The following is an 18,758-nucleotide window of genomic DNA, read 5'->3' on the forward strand; positions in this document are numbered from 1 at the left end:
AGACCAGGATTATAATTAAAAACCCTTTCCAACTGGATTGCAACTCTCTGTCTGTTAATTACACACTGCATCACTCCTGCAACTGTACACAATCAACCACTTTGCCACAGTAACCTGATAGCAAGTGATATTATATTCTGTGTGTTTTAAAGCTTTAGAACTTTGCAGGCAAAATCACATCACCTAGACAAGAAAATCACTATTGTTTAAGCTTGTATTATCTTTCAGGCAAAGGACTGGTGGCTGCTTAGCAGGGCCTTTACGGTAAATGTCAGTGTTCATTTAAGTTGTAACTTCCCAGCTGACTTCGGGCTAGGCTCCTTTCACAAAACATCAATACACACATATTAGTTGAATATGGCTGGCTATATATCTGCGTATCACTAACTAATGAAAATAATAGTAATAATAAAAATGATATAGTGCACATTTATACAAAGGGGCAGGGCTCCCCATCACAGACATTTTCAGTAATAAGCACTTAATACCCAAACCTTTCTCTGTGTGTTTCATTTATTCTTGCACGAGGTTATGTAAAAAAATAAAATAAAATAAAATATGTGCGGCTTTCGCACCTAATCCTCACAGGGGCAAAATACTGAACTCCTAAAACCGATGTTGGCATTCAGTGACATGCTTGTTCAGTTGACTTTTAGAATTGAGCTAATTGATTTACATTACCTGCCGCAGGTCCTTATGAGTGAATGGGGTTGGAAGTGGCCACACTCATCCCATACAGCTCCTCCTGTCCGATAAGACTTTCACTCGCTCAACAAAGCGGAACAGAGTTGGCAGCAAAGGATTCTGTATTGAATTTGACTTCAAACCTCTCCTGGACAAAAACCAATCAACCTGAACATGCTACCAAAAGAATCAACCTCTGCAATCTCACTCCTTGAGATTACAGACCCTATCAGACACATGAACCCTCAGTCCTTTCAATGACGCACACCTTTTATCATTCTCTACGTATTTTCCAGGAGAAACCAAAGAGAGATGACGCAGAAGCATTGCTTTTACAGTGTCCCGAGGAAGGATAAGGGTGACTAAGAAATGCATACTGAAAGTATTGCTTAGTGAAGTGTTAACCATGGCTTTAAAATCCATCTATTGCCTACTTTTTAGCATTATTGAGTGCGGCACTATAACATTAAGAATTTCTACTGTTGCTTCCTGGTACCTGATCACTTCCTGGGCATGGAGACAAAATGAATACAAAAGCAATAAAAACACATTTGTAAAAAGACTTACAGTTTTTGTGCTTCCATCTAAAATTTCTTCTTCCACTGGCTCAAGTTTTAGTTCCTGTAGAGGGACACAGAGAGGTTTGTAAAATTTTGCAGTAAACCGTAGAAAGGTATTATCAATCAATCTTAATAGCCCAGGACAGGGCTGATTACCAAATGGCTCTAGAGCCATATCCTGTATGTCTTATTGAGCTCCACAATGTGTCTCCCGTGATTAAGAGGTGAAGGCTGGACATGCTGGTGTGTTTGGTAGAAGAAACACAAAGTGCAAAAACAAATGTTGTGTAAGTAACATGTAACCTGTTTTATGAGCACAAAAATACTGAAGCAGTGTGTAGTCTAAAGGTCGGACATCTCTGGCTTAGGGTAATCATTATATAGCTTGAGTACTGGTCCTCACTAAAAATGTGGGGGAGGCCACACTAGTAACTACAAAATTGTTGGAAAGCATATAATATAGTTATACTATAATATAGTTTTTCATACTTTACTATTAAAAATATGACTGAATCAAACAGCACATTCCACAGTATTGTAGGGCACATATGCTTCAGGTTTGTATGCTGGTAAAATGTCAGGCCTGGCAATCTTGGAAGTAGGGGCATATTGGGTTTCAAAGGGATTTACATAAGTGTTTTCTCACTGTGCCCCAGATTTTTGAATCCCACACTCTCATTAGAGCAATTTCTAATGTTTCAGAGAAATTTAAACCGTACTTGTTTGTGACTGCTAATGCTAAATGTGTCTTTGTTCAGGTTGGTATCTCTGAGGTGATTTACATTGCAAAGGGTACTTTGTACCATACATCTAATTTTATAACGTTGCACGTCAGAAATGAAAAAAAAAGAAAAAGAGAAGGTGGGTGTTTTTTTTGTTTTTTTTTACTGCAGACAACAGTTGACTCTTACAACTATCCAGTCGTGCTTATACTTAATTAATGGGGATTTGGGCATGAATCTAATTGTCTTACTGACAGTATCCAGTTGATCAGAGGCCCTCTTCGGCACTTGCATTGGATGAATCTCTGAAAGGTATAGGGTTAGCACACACATCCCAATGCACCCAAGAGACGTAGGCAGATACTCAAATCAATAAGTGACTAACCAAGCAATTGTTAAACTGACATTCATCCCAAGTAATTAAAGTCAATAACTGATTTTTTGACTCATAATAAACAAACATGGATGAGGGTACTTATTATATGTCAGCAATCTGCTAAATCACTCACTGCTGCCCAGACTTCCTTAGACTGCAGCTCAATTGCTTCTTAGTTTAGCTTTGTGTGCTGATGTGAGAAGTTTGTTACGCATACTAAGGAGATCACATGATGAATACAAAACAGATTTTACAGCGAGTATATCTACCAAGCAATATTCAGAGGACATAACAGAACTTACCTTCTTTTCTAACCTGTCAATCAGTTTCTGTAGCCTGTTTATTTGAGAAATCCACTGGTTATCTTCCTCATGAAGACCTATGGAAATTCAATCGGTACATCAGAGCACACAAGAAAAAGTTATAAACGTGGTAGACACTATACAGTACACCTTTCAACCTAACAGATATTTGCCATCTGACATTCCAAAGTTGTAGTTTTAATGGGATTAATTTAGAAAACACACTTTTTTTTTTACCTGTGTTATGTTTTATTGAATCTACCCTGTAGTGGGCTCTTTGGGATTAACTGCACTCTTCTATCAATGTGTGTGTCATACTGAATTTTCACTTCCTTTCTAAGCCTCTTTCACACTGGGTCCCGACCCAGGTTCTGGCTATCCGGGTCACAATCCCGCATAGTGTGAAACCATGTACCTGGGTTATACCTGGGTTGACCAGTCGCAGCGACCCACCTCAGGATGTGGGTCGACACGCTTTGACCCGGGTTGAGACAAAATGCATGACGGCCGACGAAATAACAAACGGCCATGCCTGCGTGAAGGTTTCACTTTCGCAAGGAACATTTCTGTTTATTCTGTTTAGCCATATTTTTGTTGATTGAGACCAACCATAAGCCAGATTGCAGCAGGGATGAAGAAACATTTCCCCTAATCAACATTTGGTCCGACGGTTCAATCCAGAGAAGCTTGGATAGGAGCGTCTGTAACAAGCTACTTCCGGGGCATTGTTACGCGCATTGTGTACTTGCGTCTGTCACCCAGGTCAACCCTGCTTTATTAAAAGCAGTGTGAAATCACGTAGCCGACCCGCATGACACCGGGTCCTGACCTGGGTAAGTTCCTACATGGGTAGAGCATGTCAGTGTGAAAGGGGTTCTAGTTTGACAATGCCATAACATACAGTATGTGTCTTTCTTGGAACTAGGTGAAGCTTTGTAATGTTTATCACAGTGTCCGTAACTCGTGATAAACTCTTCACTTATTGTTATTTCCTTGTCTGTTTTATCATTGAACAGTAGCTTAATTTAGAGTTAATATGGTGCATGGGGACAGCTTAGCACAAGGTTTATTTATGTTAGCAGTTAACACTTTTCTATAGATTCCAAGTGTGAAGGCTTAGCCAATGTATACTTATATTTATACTGTTTGTCCTGTCATGACAGAGGTCTTTTTACATGTTCTTTAAGCAACCTGAAGAAATCCTTATATTCCTTGTTTGTTGTTACATCACTGTAACATGCAATTATCCACTGAAGGTTGTTTTACTTTAAAATGTGATTTAAAAAAGTACATGTGTGGGGGCTCCCGAGTGGCGCATCCAGTAAAAGCACTCGCTAGAGTGCAGGATGCGCTCTATAGTCTGGATGTCGCGAGTTTGAATCCAGGCTATTCCACAGCCGACCGTGGACGGGAGCTCCCAGGGGGCGGCACTCAATTGGCCGAGCGTCGTCCGGGGGGAGGGAGGGTTAGGTCGGCCAGGGTGTCCTCGGCTCACCGCGCACCAGCGACCCCTGTAGTCTGGCCGGCCGCCTGCGGGCTTGCCTGTAAGCTGCCCAGAGCTGCAATGTCCTCCGACGCTGTAGCTCTGAGGCGGCTGCACGGTGAGTCTGCAGAGTGTAAAGAAGCGGGCGGCTGACGGCACACGCTTCAGAGGACAGCGTGTGTTCATCTTCGCCCCTCCTGAGTCAGCGCAAGGGTGGTAGCGGTGAGCTGAGTCTAAAAATAATTGGGCATTTCAAATTGGGGAGAAAATAATAAAAAATATTGGCAAAGACTACATTTATAAAAAAAAAAAAAAAAGAACATGCACTATTGAAAATATCCTAAGCTTTTTCCACAATGTCATACTAAAAATAATTTTAAAAACCTGCTTCCAGACTATAAACAGAGGACCAATTTTCTAAGTGTCTAGTTCTGTAACATGTTTTTCACAAAGGTTAGTGAATCAGTCACAGTGTTATTTATCGCTTGAACAGGGATGCTGTACTAACAATAGGGAACCTGTATTTACTTTGGAGTGACAGCAATAATTCTTGTACTGCCAAAGACAGAACTCCATTGAAAATATTGTTTGCTTGACACATCATTTGTCAAACAGAGTGCCCTGAAAAATCCCCTCACATTTTATACAAATTGTATAAAGACTCCACAAAGATAAAGATGTGCTGAATAAATAGAAAGATGGTTAACATGAATACAGATCATGAGCAGCAGCCTCTGGACTGCCACTATATATATATATATATATATATATATATATATATATATATATATATATATATATATATATATATATATATATGTTACTTCTCTGGATAGACAGATAAAAAGCAGAAAATAAGAATAGCACTACTGTCCAGAAATCCCCTCAAATGATCAAAATCGCACTGTACATTTACATCATTATATCAATGTTAGTTTACAAATAGTTGTGAACCATACAGTTCACTGAACACAATTGGTTACCATAAACACATCTGACAGAGCAAAAAGGAAAACAATAGAGATTTTTTTTTATCAAACTGGCCTTTAGAAAAGAAAGCCAGTGCTAACAATACCTGAGTTGACAATGTTGAAATGTGGGTTGTTAGGAGATAAGCTGTTATTCCTTTGAAGCCTTCGATTGGATCGTTTTCCTGACCACTGAATTGACAGCACCTCAGGCTTCACTGGCTCTTTTCTGTAAATAAAACATAGATAAATAGTTAATCTCTTTGGCCGAAAAATTAGGGCAAGCATAGATAAATCAATTGCACTGTTGTGCACAATTCCTAATCTCTCAACACTGGTACAAAGAAAACTGAGTGGATTTTAATAAAAAAAAAGAATGGATTTCAACAGAAAAGATAGAAAGAATTATATCCATTTCTTTTTACTTTCTAACAACTTTCAAATGAATCATGTCAGAATTGGAATAGAAATACTGATATGTTAAATATTAGGTAGCCTTAAATATAAGTGGCATGCTGATTGATCAGGCTGACTAAATATTCCAGGCAACTGTCACAGGCAGTACTGGAATGCTCTTCCTGTGCTATAAGCAACTAGCTCACTTTGTATCTAGTCTTCTTTTAAGACCAGATTCACCTAACATGAATTTACCAACCGATGACATAAATGAAAGAATTGATTGGAAACCAAAGGATATGAAGAATAGTGAGTTCTGGCCCACCCCTGTGTTCTGGATGGAGGGGATCCATCTTAACATTACCCTTTGTGATCAAAATGAAATGCATAAAGAGAACAGCTATAAATCCAGAAGTATTGCTTCTGGCGAAAGAATGATTTGGAACAAACGGGCTAAATGCAAGTTTCTGGTAAACTGTGGATGTGACAAATGCAGGAGTGGGTTGTCAATGACAGAGCCAAAACCCTGCCCAGCTTGTAGTCATATGGTTAGACATTGCAAAATACCATTTCAATGTGATGGTCCTGAGGGAATGCCATTCTCATATTTGAATGTTGACCCAGATAACGTGAGACGAGTCGAATGTGTTGGGTGTGAACCTGATCATACAGTAAAATGGGCTCATTTGGAGTGTAAAGAGGGTATCCCTGCTAGACGTCCAGATATCTTGCAGGTACCAAGTGAAGGCTGTTGTCATCCATACTTGTGACGTGAAGAGATGATTGGGTCACCCAGTAGTGATTTTCACAGAACCACTCATAGCTGAACTTGAAAGGGAACTGGACACCTGCTGGAGTCGGGCTGATGTGTTGGACACGCATTGGGGGATTTAAGTGAATCAATGAAATATATTAAGATATACTCTTTCAGTAGTTTGCAGTAATGTAGTAGGATTCTGTATTCCTGTTTAGATATTCTCTGTAACCAGCAGAAAATATTATTAATAGAATTGTATGGAGTCTGTGTAGAAGGTTAATTACTCAAAACTAAGGCTAGCAGGCTGAGAATTCCAAGCCTTATCAGGTGGAAGGATCTCTCTAAAATAAGCAAGGAGCCTCTCTAACATTCAGACTCACTGAAGCAAAGGATGGTACCAGACTGTGTCAAGTATACATTAGGTTTGCTAAAGAGAACGTAATAAATTCAGTAACCTTGTATTTGTATGCTTTGAGAAGAGCAGTACCAGGCATGGGCCGATAAAGACAGTCAGTCTTGGCAACTGAAGTTAGACTTACTGGTCAGCAGTTTAAAATCCAAGGTTTTTTACAATGATTGATCTTTTAGCTAATAAGAAGTGCCTCTTGGTACAGAAAGGGGAGTCATAAACATTAAACTGTCTATGGCCCCTTATATTATAGAAATTAATGAAGGCTTGGCAAAAACAGTAAAGAGGAGTAATAGTGTGTGATCATGTTTTGTAAGAATGTAATACATTTGGGAGAATGTATTAATAACAACTAACCCTGGCAGGAAAGCAGGTGGTCTGAAATTTGCCTGAACAGGATTTTTGTAGAAACAAGGAGAGTTTAAGCATTGAATAGTTAATGTAAGACTTATATTTGACCATGTTTTTGATAGCCTGCATCTAAGTTAAAATAATTGGATCTACAATTACAGAATTAGAATCAATCAATCAATCAATCAATCTTTATTTTATATAGCACCTTTCATAGTGGACCACCATCACAAAGCGCTTTACAAGATGCAGTAACAACAAGAAAATCCATAATACTTTAAATACAGAGAAATGTATTTAAAGTGGACCCCCTTGGACCCCCTCCCCACTCACCTCTTTCAAGCTGCTGCTCCTGCTCTACTCCCCTTCATCTCCTCCCTTCTCAACACCTCTCTACTTTCTGGTATCTTTCCCTCTGCCTTCAAAAAAGCCTCCATCACTCCCCTCCTCAAAAAACCTACCCTCGACCCCACCTCCCTCCAGAGCTACCGTCCTGTCTCCCTCCTACCCTTCCTCTCCAAAACCCTCGAGCGGACTGTACACCGCCAGCTCTCTGCTTTCCTGTCCAACCACTCTCTGCTTGACCCTCTCCAATCTGGCTTCCGCTCTGCTCACTCCACTGAAACCGCCCTCCTGTCTGTCACCAACTCACTTAAGTGTGCCCGAGCTGCCTCTCTCTCCTCTGTCCTAATTCTCCTCGACCTCTCTGCTGCCTTTGACACTGTTGATCACTCTATTCTACTATCATCTCTTGCTGACCTGGGGATCTCTGGCACTGCTCTGGCCTGGTTCTCCTCCTACCTCTCCAACCGCACTTACCAGGTAACCTGGCGTGGAGCAACCTCCACACCTCACCCTCTCTTAACTGGAGTCCCCCAAGGGTCAGTCTTGGGTCCTCTCCTGTTCTCTCTCTACACCCGCTCCCTGGGCCCCCTCATCACATCCTATGGTTTCTCATACCATTTCTATGCTGATGATGCTCAGATTTTCCTCTCCTTCCCCACCTCTGACTCCACCATCTCCTCCCGTATCTCTACCTGTCTGTCTGCTATTTCCTCCTGGATGCACTCGCATCACCTCAAACTCAACCTCTCTAAATCTGACCTCCTTTTCTTTCCCTCCTCCTCCCCCTCCTCTGATCTCTCTATCTCTGTTCCTCTGGAATCTACCACACTCTCTCCCTCTTCCTCAGCTAAGAACCTTGGAGTCACCCTGGACCCCTGCCTCTCTTATTCCCAGCACATCTCCACTCTGGCACGCACTTGCCGATTCTTCCTGAGCAACATCCGAAGAATCCGACCCTTCCTCACCAACTATGCTACCCAGCTCCTGGTCCAGGCCCTGGTACTCTCCCGCCTAGACTACTGCAACTCCCTCCTGGCTGGCCTCCCTGCGTCCACCACCCGTCCGCTCCAGCTCATCCAGAACTCTGCTGCCCGCCTGGTGTTGTCTCTGCCTCGCTTCGCCCACGCTACTCCACTACTCTGCTCGCTCCACTGGCTCCCGATCACCGCTCGCATCCAGTTCAAGACTCTTGTACTAGCCTACAGATGCCTTGACCAGTCTGCACCCAGCTACCTCCAGACCCTCATCTCTCCCTACACTCCCACTCGACCTCTCCGCTCCGCCTGCACTAGAAGACTAGCTCTACCTCCGCTACGCTCCCCTGCCTCCAGAGCCCGCTCCTTCTCCACCCTTGCTCCGCAGTGGTGGAATGACCTTCCTACAGATGTCAGGACTGCCCAGTCCCTGACCACATTCCGGCGCCTCCTTAAGACTCACCTCTTCAAAGAGCACCTGTAGAACTCCCCTGTTTGTATCCTGGGACACTATCACCCTTCATGTAAATGTGCTTTATTTTGCTCTTATCTGCCCCCTATTTTACTGCATTTAATCCTGTACTTCAGAATACTGTAATCTGCCAAGTGTTTAACCTGTAGTACTTTGTATTTAATCACATCCTGATGTAACTATCACTATTTAATCATATCCTGATGTAACTATCACTATTATCTGCTGTATTATTGAATTGTGGTTTGTCACACTTGTACTTTGCTTGAACAAAAGTTATTGTATTTCTTGCTCTTATTGTATTACTTGTACTGTAACACTTGAAATGTATTTGCTTACGATTGTAAGTCGCCCTGGATAAGGGCGTCTGCTAAGAAATAAATAATAATAATAATAATAATAATAAATGCATAATACATGCTATAAAGAGGGGGGGGGGGGGGGGGCATAATACATTAAATACAGTGGAAAGTGCATAATACATGATAGTAGCATAATACATGAAATAGTACATTAAATATAGTGGAAGAAGTCTACTATGAACTTTCTGACAGCCTTTATCCAGTATTATTTTGTTAATTGTTATACCACATCTATACAATAAATAAAACCAACCTATTGAGAAATGTTTTGATGTTAAGAGGGAAATGTATTTTAACCCAGGTTGGAATAGTTAAAACAAGTAGATGTTGTATATTAAAATACATATCTCTCTATATATAACTGTATTCCATATACACTTGTATCTGATTCACTTGTATTCTGTATTAAGGAACTCCCTGGTACCAAAGAGAATAACATCAGTTCAAAAGTTCACCTCATATATTTTGGAAATGTAGGGGAGGTAGACTATGGGATTATGGCTATTAATCTTATAGAAGGAGTTACCAGGTGTTTATTAGAATATAATTCACTTGAAAGACTTGAAAGAATATTATTCACTTGTCAAGGCAAATACATGTTTTATGATTTAATAAAGGCTTCTGACATGTGAAGCAGAGAGAAAGTTCTATAAAAATCGAGGCAAGATCTCAGTCAAGTACCTCTCGACTTGCTAAACTACACGTTGCGTGGTCCATCCTCTGAAGAGCTCTGGTCAAGCTGATTGCTGTTTGGGTCATATTCAGAAGTCTCTGCCTTTGAAGACAGTTCCTGTTTTTACATTATATTCTACACTTCCATATATATATTTTGGAAGGTAAGAACTATTTTGAATTTATATCTCCTTTATATTGACGCATTGCTGTGAAGGCACTGGAACACCCAGTCTGCCTATTAGCTAGGAGCCGAAGTGTCTGTGAACTACTGGATCCATTATTAAGAGCATATATATATAAATAAAAAGAAGTATGTGGAATCTGACACAACACATACCATGAATGTTGCATTCCCTTCAGATTTGTAGCCATTCATAATATATTTGTGTTGCCTTCACATGTTCTATCTAAAAGTGAACTGTTTGTCTAATAAGAAGATACAACTTCATGCCAAGACACTGATAAAGACAAAGGAAAACCCCACAATTACCAAATGTGTAGGCAAAGTTTTGGCAAAAACTATACTAAACTATACAACAAGTAAATTACCATGACCTAGATTGTAATACCTTCAAGATCTTTTGCTATGGAATTCCCAAACCAATCACAGTTGTATAAGAGGTTTTCAGTGTATACAGTAAGTAAACTACTTCTCAATAGTGTTGATTCATTACAAGTAAATATTGTAATGAGAGTTGATATTAATTGACATCAAAATATTTCTATTAACACACATGAGGCTGGAGTTTACATGTTTTCAATGACGACAAAGAAACCACATACATTCCTGTTGAACTGCCACCACTAGGCCTATCACATGACATCATTATTCTCTAGCCACTTCTGAAACTATATTCAGATTTCACAAGACCTGCTATGTAAGGGAGATAAAGGCTATCAAAAAGTCACAGGTATTATGAACAGTTCCAGCACAATTAAAACAATATATCTGTATGGAAGTATATCAAACAACATTTTCCTAAAGCAGGAGCCAAGTACATATTTCACAGCCTTTAGTCAACATGACTCTGTGCTCTTGACAGTTTTCCATTATGCTACATTTAATTGGAACCCTGCATCATTTGCAGCTGCCATCTTCTAAGATGTTTCCAATTAATTTCTGTGAAATTAGTGATTTGATGAAAATGGGAAGATAGTAAGGTGCCAACTGCTGTATTCATCTGCAAATGTGAAAGCAGGTCTTTCAAGTGAGAGACAGAATAGGATAACTATGGAATTTAAATGAACAGCTGGTAATATATTCATATTCTCTCATCCTTCACACCCCCAAGTGAATGTTAACATTGAACAAAGCTATTCTCCACTGAAACTGCAAGGAGCATGGCAAATGAAAGCTTGCTAACAGTGCTTAATTTAGAAATGAGAACTGTTTACCTTTAATAAGTATTAGAACTGTTATAGATTGTGTCATACAGTACGTTTACATGACAAAGCATTTTCAGAAAACTAATGTTTTCAGAAAACTGAATCAGAAAACTGATTTTCTTAAAATGTCACTTCTGTGTTTACATGATTAACGACAGAAAATCTAATTAGAATTCAACTGTATACATGGATTTAAGTTTTTGGAAAACGCAGGATATTTTCATATGCAAAGTACTGTAGTAGCCCAAGTACGATTTGAACAGACCAGACATTTCTGCGACAGAACGGAGACCAATCCAATATAGTACTTTATCGAAGTGTCAGGTCTTAAATTCAAAGATTACTATCCTATACCTCTATTCAGATTTCACACAATGTGCAATCAGCCTTTCCAACAGCTCATCCTGTTCTATATTGTTTCTTTTGCAATTATCACATTATTTTAAAGCTGGAAAACATGTGCTGCTTCAGTATGGGCTATTAACAAATACATACAGACTTTAACAAATGTATTACTTTATCCCTAACTAGACAAGGATGCATGCAGACTGCCTACAGATTACTATTATTTTCACTGTTTTCTAAAACCACGTGCAGTACAATACTGGTACTGGTAATGTATTGATTAATCTCCTTAAACCAGATTCAGAATGACTTCTCCAGCCATGGCAGCTTCTCCATTGAGCAAACTACTTTGTGAACACAAGGATTTTAAAACCTGTTCAGCAAGTTTACTATCAGACAAGCGTATTAAAAGGAAGATTCCAGTGGATTCAGAAGTACTGAAACCTGACTTCTAGGGGTCTTAATAGTTTAGATCTTAAATGTTAGACAGTTTCCTTTACATTTAACCACTGTCAAAAGCATGTAGGCCATAGGTGTTAGTTAAAAGACTGCACGCTGTAAAACATGTATGTAAAGTTTTTGGGGGGTGTTAAAGGCACAAGATATTAATAAAACAGTGCAAGACAATTTATTTCATACTCTATATTTCTTTATAGTATATTCCATATATAATTAATGCTATACATATACAATCTTAAATACATGTTGCAGGCAGGTGCGTCATTTAAGAAAAATTCTAAACGAGAAAAACAGGCAGTAATTGGGCCAGTTTACAACGAGATAGTGTGATGCACTTTGTCAAAATCGTTCTTATTGTTACAATAAATTATACAAAATGTGCAATACAAATATTTTTAAAGCATGGCACTGGTTTATAACAAACTCGAAAATGACGTTCCACTAAGTGTCCTTTTATAGTAATAAAATGTGTAATGTTATGGTCGTCGTTTTCACTGAAACTTTTGTGTGTTTATAGTGGGTAAAGGCTTTAACGTTAACCGAATTGCTCTGTTACAAGCTTTTGATAATACTGTAACATTAAACAAATAGCGATACAACACACACTCACACACACACACACACACACACACACACATATATATATATATATATATATATATATATATATATATATATATATATATATATTTTACAGTCGCAGATAGGGACACTCAGATCACTGAAAAAAATGTGTCATGCGTGGGCGTTACAAAGAGCCAAGGGTAAGATGCAGTTTAACTCTATTTTAGAGCGTCCATCTCACCAGATTTGAAACATACTTACAACCTCGAATTAACTTTGATGCAGTCCATCTGCTTTCCATAAAGAATGGCACTTTGTATAAAATATAAACCAATGAACATAAACTGCTAAATAAGCACCACATTCCTGTGTCTGTCAAAAGTAGGACTGTAGCAAAGTTTTAAATAACATGTTTACACAGATAATCAGTAATAAACTAAAATAAAACGGTGTGGCGTCTCTCTTTCATCTTTGCAAATAAGAACATAAGAACGTTTACAAATGAGAGGCGGCCATTCGGCCCATCTTGCTCATTTGGTTGTTAGTAGCTTATTGATCCCAGAATCTCATCAAGCAGCTTCTTGAAGGATCCCAGGGTGTCAGCTTCAACAACATTACTGGGGAGTTGGTTCCAGACCCTCACAATTCTCTGTGTAAAAAAGTGCCTCCCATTTTCTGTTTTGAATGCCCCTTTCTCTAATCTCTATTTGTGACCCCTGGACCTTGTTTCTTTTTTCAGGTCGAAAAAGTCCCCTGGGTTGACATTGTCAATGACCTTTTAGGATTTTGAATGCTTGAATCAGATCACCGCGTAGTCTTCTTTGTTCAAGACTGAACAGATTAAATTCGACATGCCTTTTAAACCTGGGATAATTCTGGTTGCTCTTCTTTGCACTCTTTCTAGCGCAGCAATATCCTTTTTGTAACAAGGTGACCAGAATTGAACACAATATTCTAGATGAGGTCTTACTAATGCATTGTAAAGTTTTAACATTACTTCACTTGATTTAAATTCAACACGTTTCACAATATATCCAAGCATCTTGTTGGCCTTTTTTATAGCTTCCCCACATTGTCTAGATGAAGATATTTCTGAGTCAACATAATCTCCTAGGTCTTTTTCATAGTTCCCTTCTTCAATTTCAGTATCTCCCATATGTTATTTCTAAAGCACATTTTTATTGCCTGCATGCAGTACCTTACACTTGTCTCTAATAAATGTAATTTGCCATGTGTCTGCCCAGTTCTGAATGCTGTCTAGATCATTTTGAATGACCTTTGCTGCTGCAACAGTGTTTGCCAATCCTCCTATTTTTGTGTCGTCTGCAAATTTAACAAGTTTGCTTACTATACCAGAATCTAAATCATTAATGTATATTAGGAATAACTGAGGACCTAATACTGATCCCTGTGGTACTCCACTCGTTACCTCGCTCCATTTTGAGGTTTCTCCTCTAATCAGTACTTTCTGTTTTCTACATGTTAACCACTCCCTAATCCATGTGCATGCATTTCCTTGAATCCCTACTGTGTTCAGTTTGAGAACTAATCTTTTATGCGGGACTTTGTCAAAAGCTTTCTGGAAATCTAAATAAACCATGTTGTATGCTTTGCAATTATCCATTGTCGATGTAGCATCCTCAAAACAATCAAGCAGGTTAGTTAGACAAGATCTCCCTTTCCTAAAACCATGCTGACTGTCTCCTAGGATACCGTTACCATATAGGTAATTTGAATCTTATTATAGTTTCCATAAGTTTACATATAATAAAAGTCAGGGTTATTGGTCTGTAGTTACCTGGTTCGATTTTGTCTCCCTTTTTGTGGATCGGTATTACGTTTGCAATTTTTCAGTCTGTTGGTACAACCCCTGTGTCAAGAGACTGTTACATGGCAAATTAAATTTAATAGAGAAACGTGTAAAGTATTGCATGCAGGCAATAAAAATCTGCATTATAAATATCATATGGGAGATACTGAAATTGAAGAAGGGAACTATGAAAAAGACCTAGGAGTTTATGTTGACATAGAAATGCCTTCATCTAGACAATGTGGGGAAGCTATAAAAAAGGCCGACAAGATGCTCGGATATATTGTAAGAAGTGTTGAATTTAAATCAAGGGAAGTAATGTTAAAACTTTACAATGCATTAGTAAGACCTCACCTAGAATATTGTGTTCAGTTCTGGTCACCTCGTTACAAAAAGGATATTGCTGCTCTAGAAAGAGTGCAAAGAAGAGCAACCAGAATTATCCCGGATTTAAAAGGCATGTCGTATGCAGACAGGCTAAAAGAATTGAATCTATTCAGTCTTGAACAAAGAAGACTACGCTGCGATTTGATTCAAACATTCAAAATCCTAAAAGGTATAGACAATGTCGACCCAGGGGACTTTTTGACCTGAAAAAAGAAACAAGGACCAGGGGTCACAAATGGAGATTAGATAAAGGGGCATTCAGAACAGAAGATAGGAGGCACTTTTTTACACAGAGAATTGTGAGGATCTGGAACGAACTCCCCAGTAATGTTGTTGAAGCTGACACCCTGGGATCCTTCAAGAAGCTGCTTGATGAGATTCTGGGATCAATAAGCTACTAACAACCAAACGAGCAAGATGGGCTGAATGGCCTCCTCTCGTTTGTAAACTTTCTTATGTGCTTATGTCTTCTAGTGCAGGAGGAGCAGAGAGGTCGAGTGGGGGTGTAGGGAGAGAGGGTCAGGAGGTAGCTGGGTGCAGTCTGGTCAAGGCATCTGTAGGCAAGTACAAGAGTCTTGAACTGGATGCGAGCGCTATAGTTCATAGTTTGCTTTTCTAAAATTGTAAACCTTAGCTTTCATCATTACTTTTGGGGTTTTGAAAATCACTTCAAATGAGACCATGTTGTGGTTTGAGTTTGCAAATGGCTCTCTGATCTCTGTTTTAGTTATTCTGTCTTTGTTATTTGAAAAGACTAAATCAAGGCATGCCCCCCCTCTAGTCGGTGCCTGGACAAATTGCGTTTCCACCATTTCAATTTCATCCATTGTACTCCCCAATGGGTTTTCCCATTTTATATGGGGGAAGTTGAAATCCCCCATTAGTATGGCTTCTCCTTTGCTACATTGTCATTGTATAACAGATTATTTTGCTTGTAGTCTGAATTTGGCGGTCTATAGAATGCTCCTATTATTATGCCCTTTGAATTTTTGTCCATTATTCTGACCCATATTGATTCGGCATTGTTTTCTTCGTCCAGATTTAACACCTGGGCTTCAAGACTATTTCTTATGTATAGCGCTACCTCTCCGCCTCTTCTGTCCTGCCTGTCTTTCCTATACAGTGTGTACCCACTAATATTATATTCGTCTCCATCACTCTCAGACAACCAAGTTTCTGTAACACCTATCACTTTGTAGTTACTTGTAAGTGCAGTAGCTTCAAGTTCTAACATTTTGTTTCACCAGCCTGTATTTGTAAGTCTAATGTTTTTGCTTGTTGGGTCAGCTTGCAATATCCAAAAGATTGCTCAGTCTCTCATTCCCAGTAGCTGTACGCAGTTTTTCTTTTTTTTTTTTTTTTACCTTTTCATGCATGAAAAGAACTTTTCATTTGCCAAACTAATACCGACATTTGCATACGGCGAAAATCTGTTAGAAAAAGAAACCCACTGATTTTCATGTATAACACTGTCTAATCATTTCTTTCCATATAAATGCATATTTAAGGAATGTAACATTTTAAAACATTAATTACATTAGTACATTTCAATTATAGTGTATCTAACACCACCTTAATTTAAATATCATTTTCCGTCGATCCACTGTGAAAAAGACATTATAGAGCAGCTATGCATTCCGGTGTAGTGTTATTTTCAGGTACGCGGGTAAAAAGTTATACTAAGCGCACTGCACATGCTCACGCATGCCTAAACAACTTCCACTTAGAAAGCACGGAAGTGTCCATTCAAATCTGGTACGTTGTGCTGTTTTCGGTCTTTTTCAATGTGATTTATCATATTTTTCCACCATTAAGAAAATAGTATGCAAATATTTATCATATGCTATACATTGGGTCTTGTACATTTTTTAACTTCTGCAACTTTGTGGTGGACTTCTCTCATTTTGTCTTGTTCGTCATTAATTGTTTTTTCCTTTTTATAGAAGTTGATTGTCTGTTTCCAGTTTAAGTTTGCAAAAAAATATGTATAATTAATGGTTCGCAAAAAAATTATGTATAATTAATGGTAAATGTGCCTCTGTTTGACAATAGAAAAACACATCACATCACAATTGATTGCACCTGTACCAAAATCTCACAGCATACCACTTTCTAACATTACATGAGTCAAGTTTTGTTACACGTAACACATTATGACGATGTAGCATTTTATAATACTACACTGGTACCAAACCCGAAAACAGACAGCACAGCCCTACACACAAGCCTAAATCTAATTTAAAAATCTATGGTACTTTTTCTTGAGAGCATGTATAAATAATTGTACCTGGGCATCAGCAATATTAATAGTAAATAGTGAACAAGTGAATCCCTCCTAGTTGTCTTGCTGTTTCATTTCTTCCGTTTTCCACCTGCTGTGGGAAACATATCAGACATATCCCTTTGACTCATCATGATATCAACACTATTGTATTATAGAAACAATACAAAATATAATGTCAGTCTGTGTTGTCAATATAATCTCTGGACAATGATGAACTATCAATCAAAATTAATGAATGCAGCCGACGCCTTGAGACTGAGTGTGTAAGAAATTACATCACCATGGCAACTGTGGCAACTGCGGGTTAGATTAGAAAAGAATGATGTTTGAAAAGCAAATGACGCCCCTGGTTGCAAGGAATTATAAATAATGACTTTTCTGATTGGTTATAAAGTTTATACAGTACTAAAGTTTAAAAAGTTTGTACTAAAGTTTAAATGTTTAGAACATTAAATGGAATCTAACAGCCTTAGTGACTTCTAAAATAAGTTTGTATGAAATTGACATGTAATGAGTGTTTGTGAATTGCAGCTGTCATGTTTTATCTTCCAGTACACTTCTTTTCAACTTTTCTTTTTTAACTAATCCATTGTTGGAAGTGCATTAAATCAATTTCCATTCAGCTGTTTGTCATCTTTGAAGAAACCGATAATGTGCAATAAAACAATCAGTGGTAAAATTCTTGCTCAGACAGATAAAACTATGCAGCTGTCAGCTATAATAGAAAACCATGCACTATGAAGAATATTACAAATGTGTTAGTGCAACTATTATTATTATTATTATTTATTTCTTAGCAGACGCCCTTATCCAGGGCGACTTACAATCGTAAGCAAATACATTTAAACTATGAACAGTAGTCTAATATTAATATTCACTCCTGCGATACTCAGCATAGATCTTTGACCTGTTGTTTTCTTTATATGAGGATGTTATTATTATTATTAGTTTATTTAGAAGACGCCTTTATCCAAGGCAACTTACAGACACTAGGGTGTGTGAACTATGCATCAGCTGCAGAGTCACTTACAATTACATCTCACCCGAAAGATGGAGCACAAGGAGGTTAAGTGACTTGCTTAGGGTCACACAATGAGTCAGTGGCTGAGGTGGGATTTGAACCGGAGCCCTCCGGGTTATAAGCCCTTTTCTTTAACCACTGGACCACACAGCCTCCGTCCAGAATAAGGTTGCCACCCGTTCTGTATAATACGGAATCGTCCCGTATTGGTAAATAAAATGTTTTGTTCTGTTTCAAATCGATACGGAACACAATTTGTTCAGTATTTTGCACTACTGAGCCAAATGTATTTTTCAAGCATGAGAAGTCAGAGATCTCCACCTCTGGTGAAGCACCAACTTCCTACTGGAACCGGATCCATCTCAGAGTTGTCAGGTAATTATGGGAGGTGTAGTTCATTTGATTAAAAATTATTCACTTTACACATACTGCGCGAAAAGGATCAACTAGCACGAGGCAGTTCTAAATCCTATTGGGTGGTGTGTACCGCTGTCAGCTACAGTGCCTTGCGAAAGTATTCGGCCCCCTTGAACTTTGCGACCTTTTGCCACATTTCAGGCTTCAAACATAAAGATATGAAACTGTAATTTTTTGTGAAGAATCAACAACAAGTGGGACACAATCATGAAGTGGAACGAAATTTATTGGATATTTCAAACTTTTTTA

The 18,758-nt window shown here is 38.7% G+C and overlaps 1 protein-coding gene across 1 annotated transcript in view; it reads right to left on the reverse strand.

Moving 5' to 3' along the window:
* LOC117399977 (N-terminal EF-hand calcium-binding protein 1-like) overlaps positions 1 to 18,758 on the reverse strand; it is a 126,390-nt gene that overhangs the window by 16,221 nt on the left and 91,411 nt on the right. The window contains exons 7-9 of the mRNA XM_033999441.3: positions 5,203 to 5,324; positions 2,645 to 2,721; positions 1,252 to 1,305 (exon numbers count right to left, since the gene is read on the reverse strand). Coding sequence (XP_033855332.3) covers positions 1,252 to 1,305; positions 2,645 to 2,721; positions 5,203 to 5,324 — 253 coding nt within the window. The remainder of the gene's footprint in view (positions 1 to 1,251; positions 1,306 to 2,644; positions 2,722 to 5,202; positions 5,325 to 18,758) is intronic.

The sequence above is a fragment of the Acipenser ruthenus genome, chromosome 4 (assembly GCF_902713425.1).
Source record: "Acipenser ruthenus chromosome 4, fAciRut3.2 maternal haplotype, whole genome shotgun sequence".
In the NCBI taxonomy this organism is placed as follows: Eukaryota; Metazoa; Chordata; class Actinopteri; order Acipenseriformes; family Acipenseridae; genus Acipenser; species Acipenser ruthenus.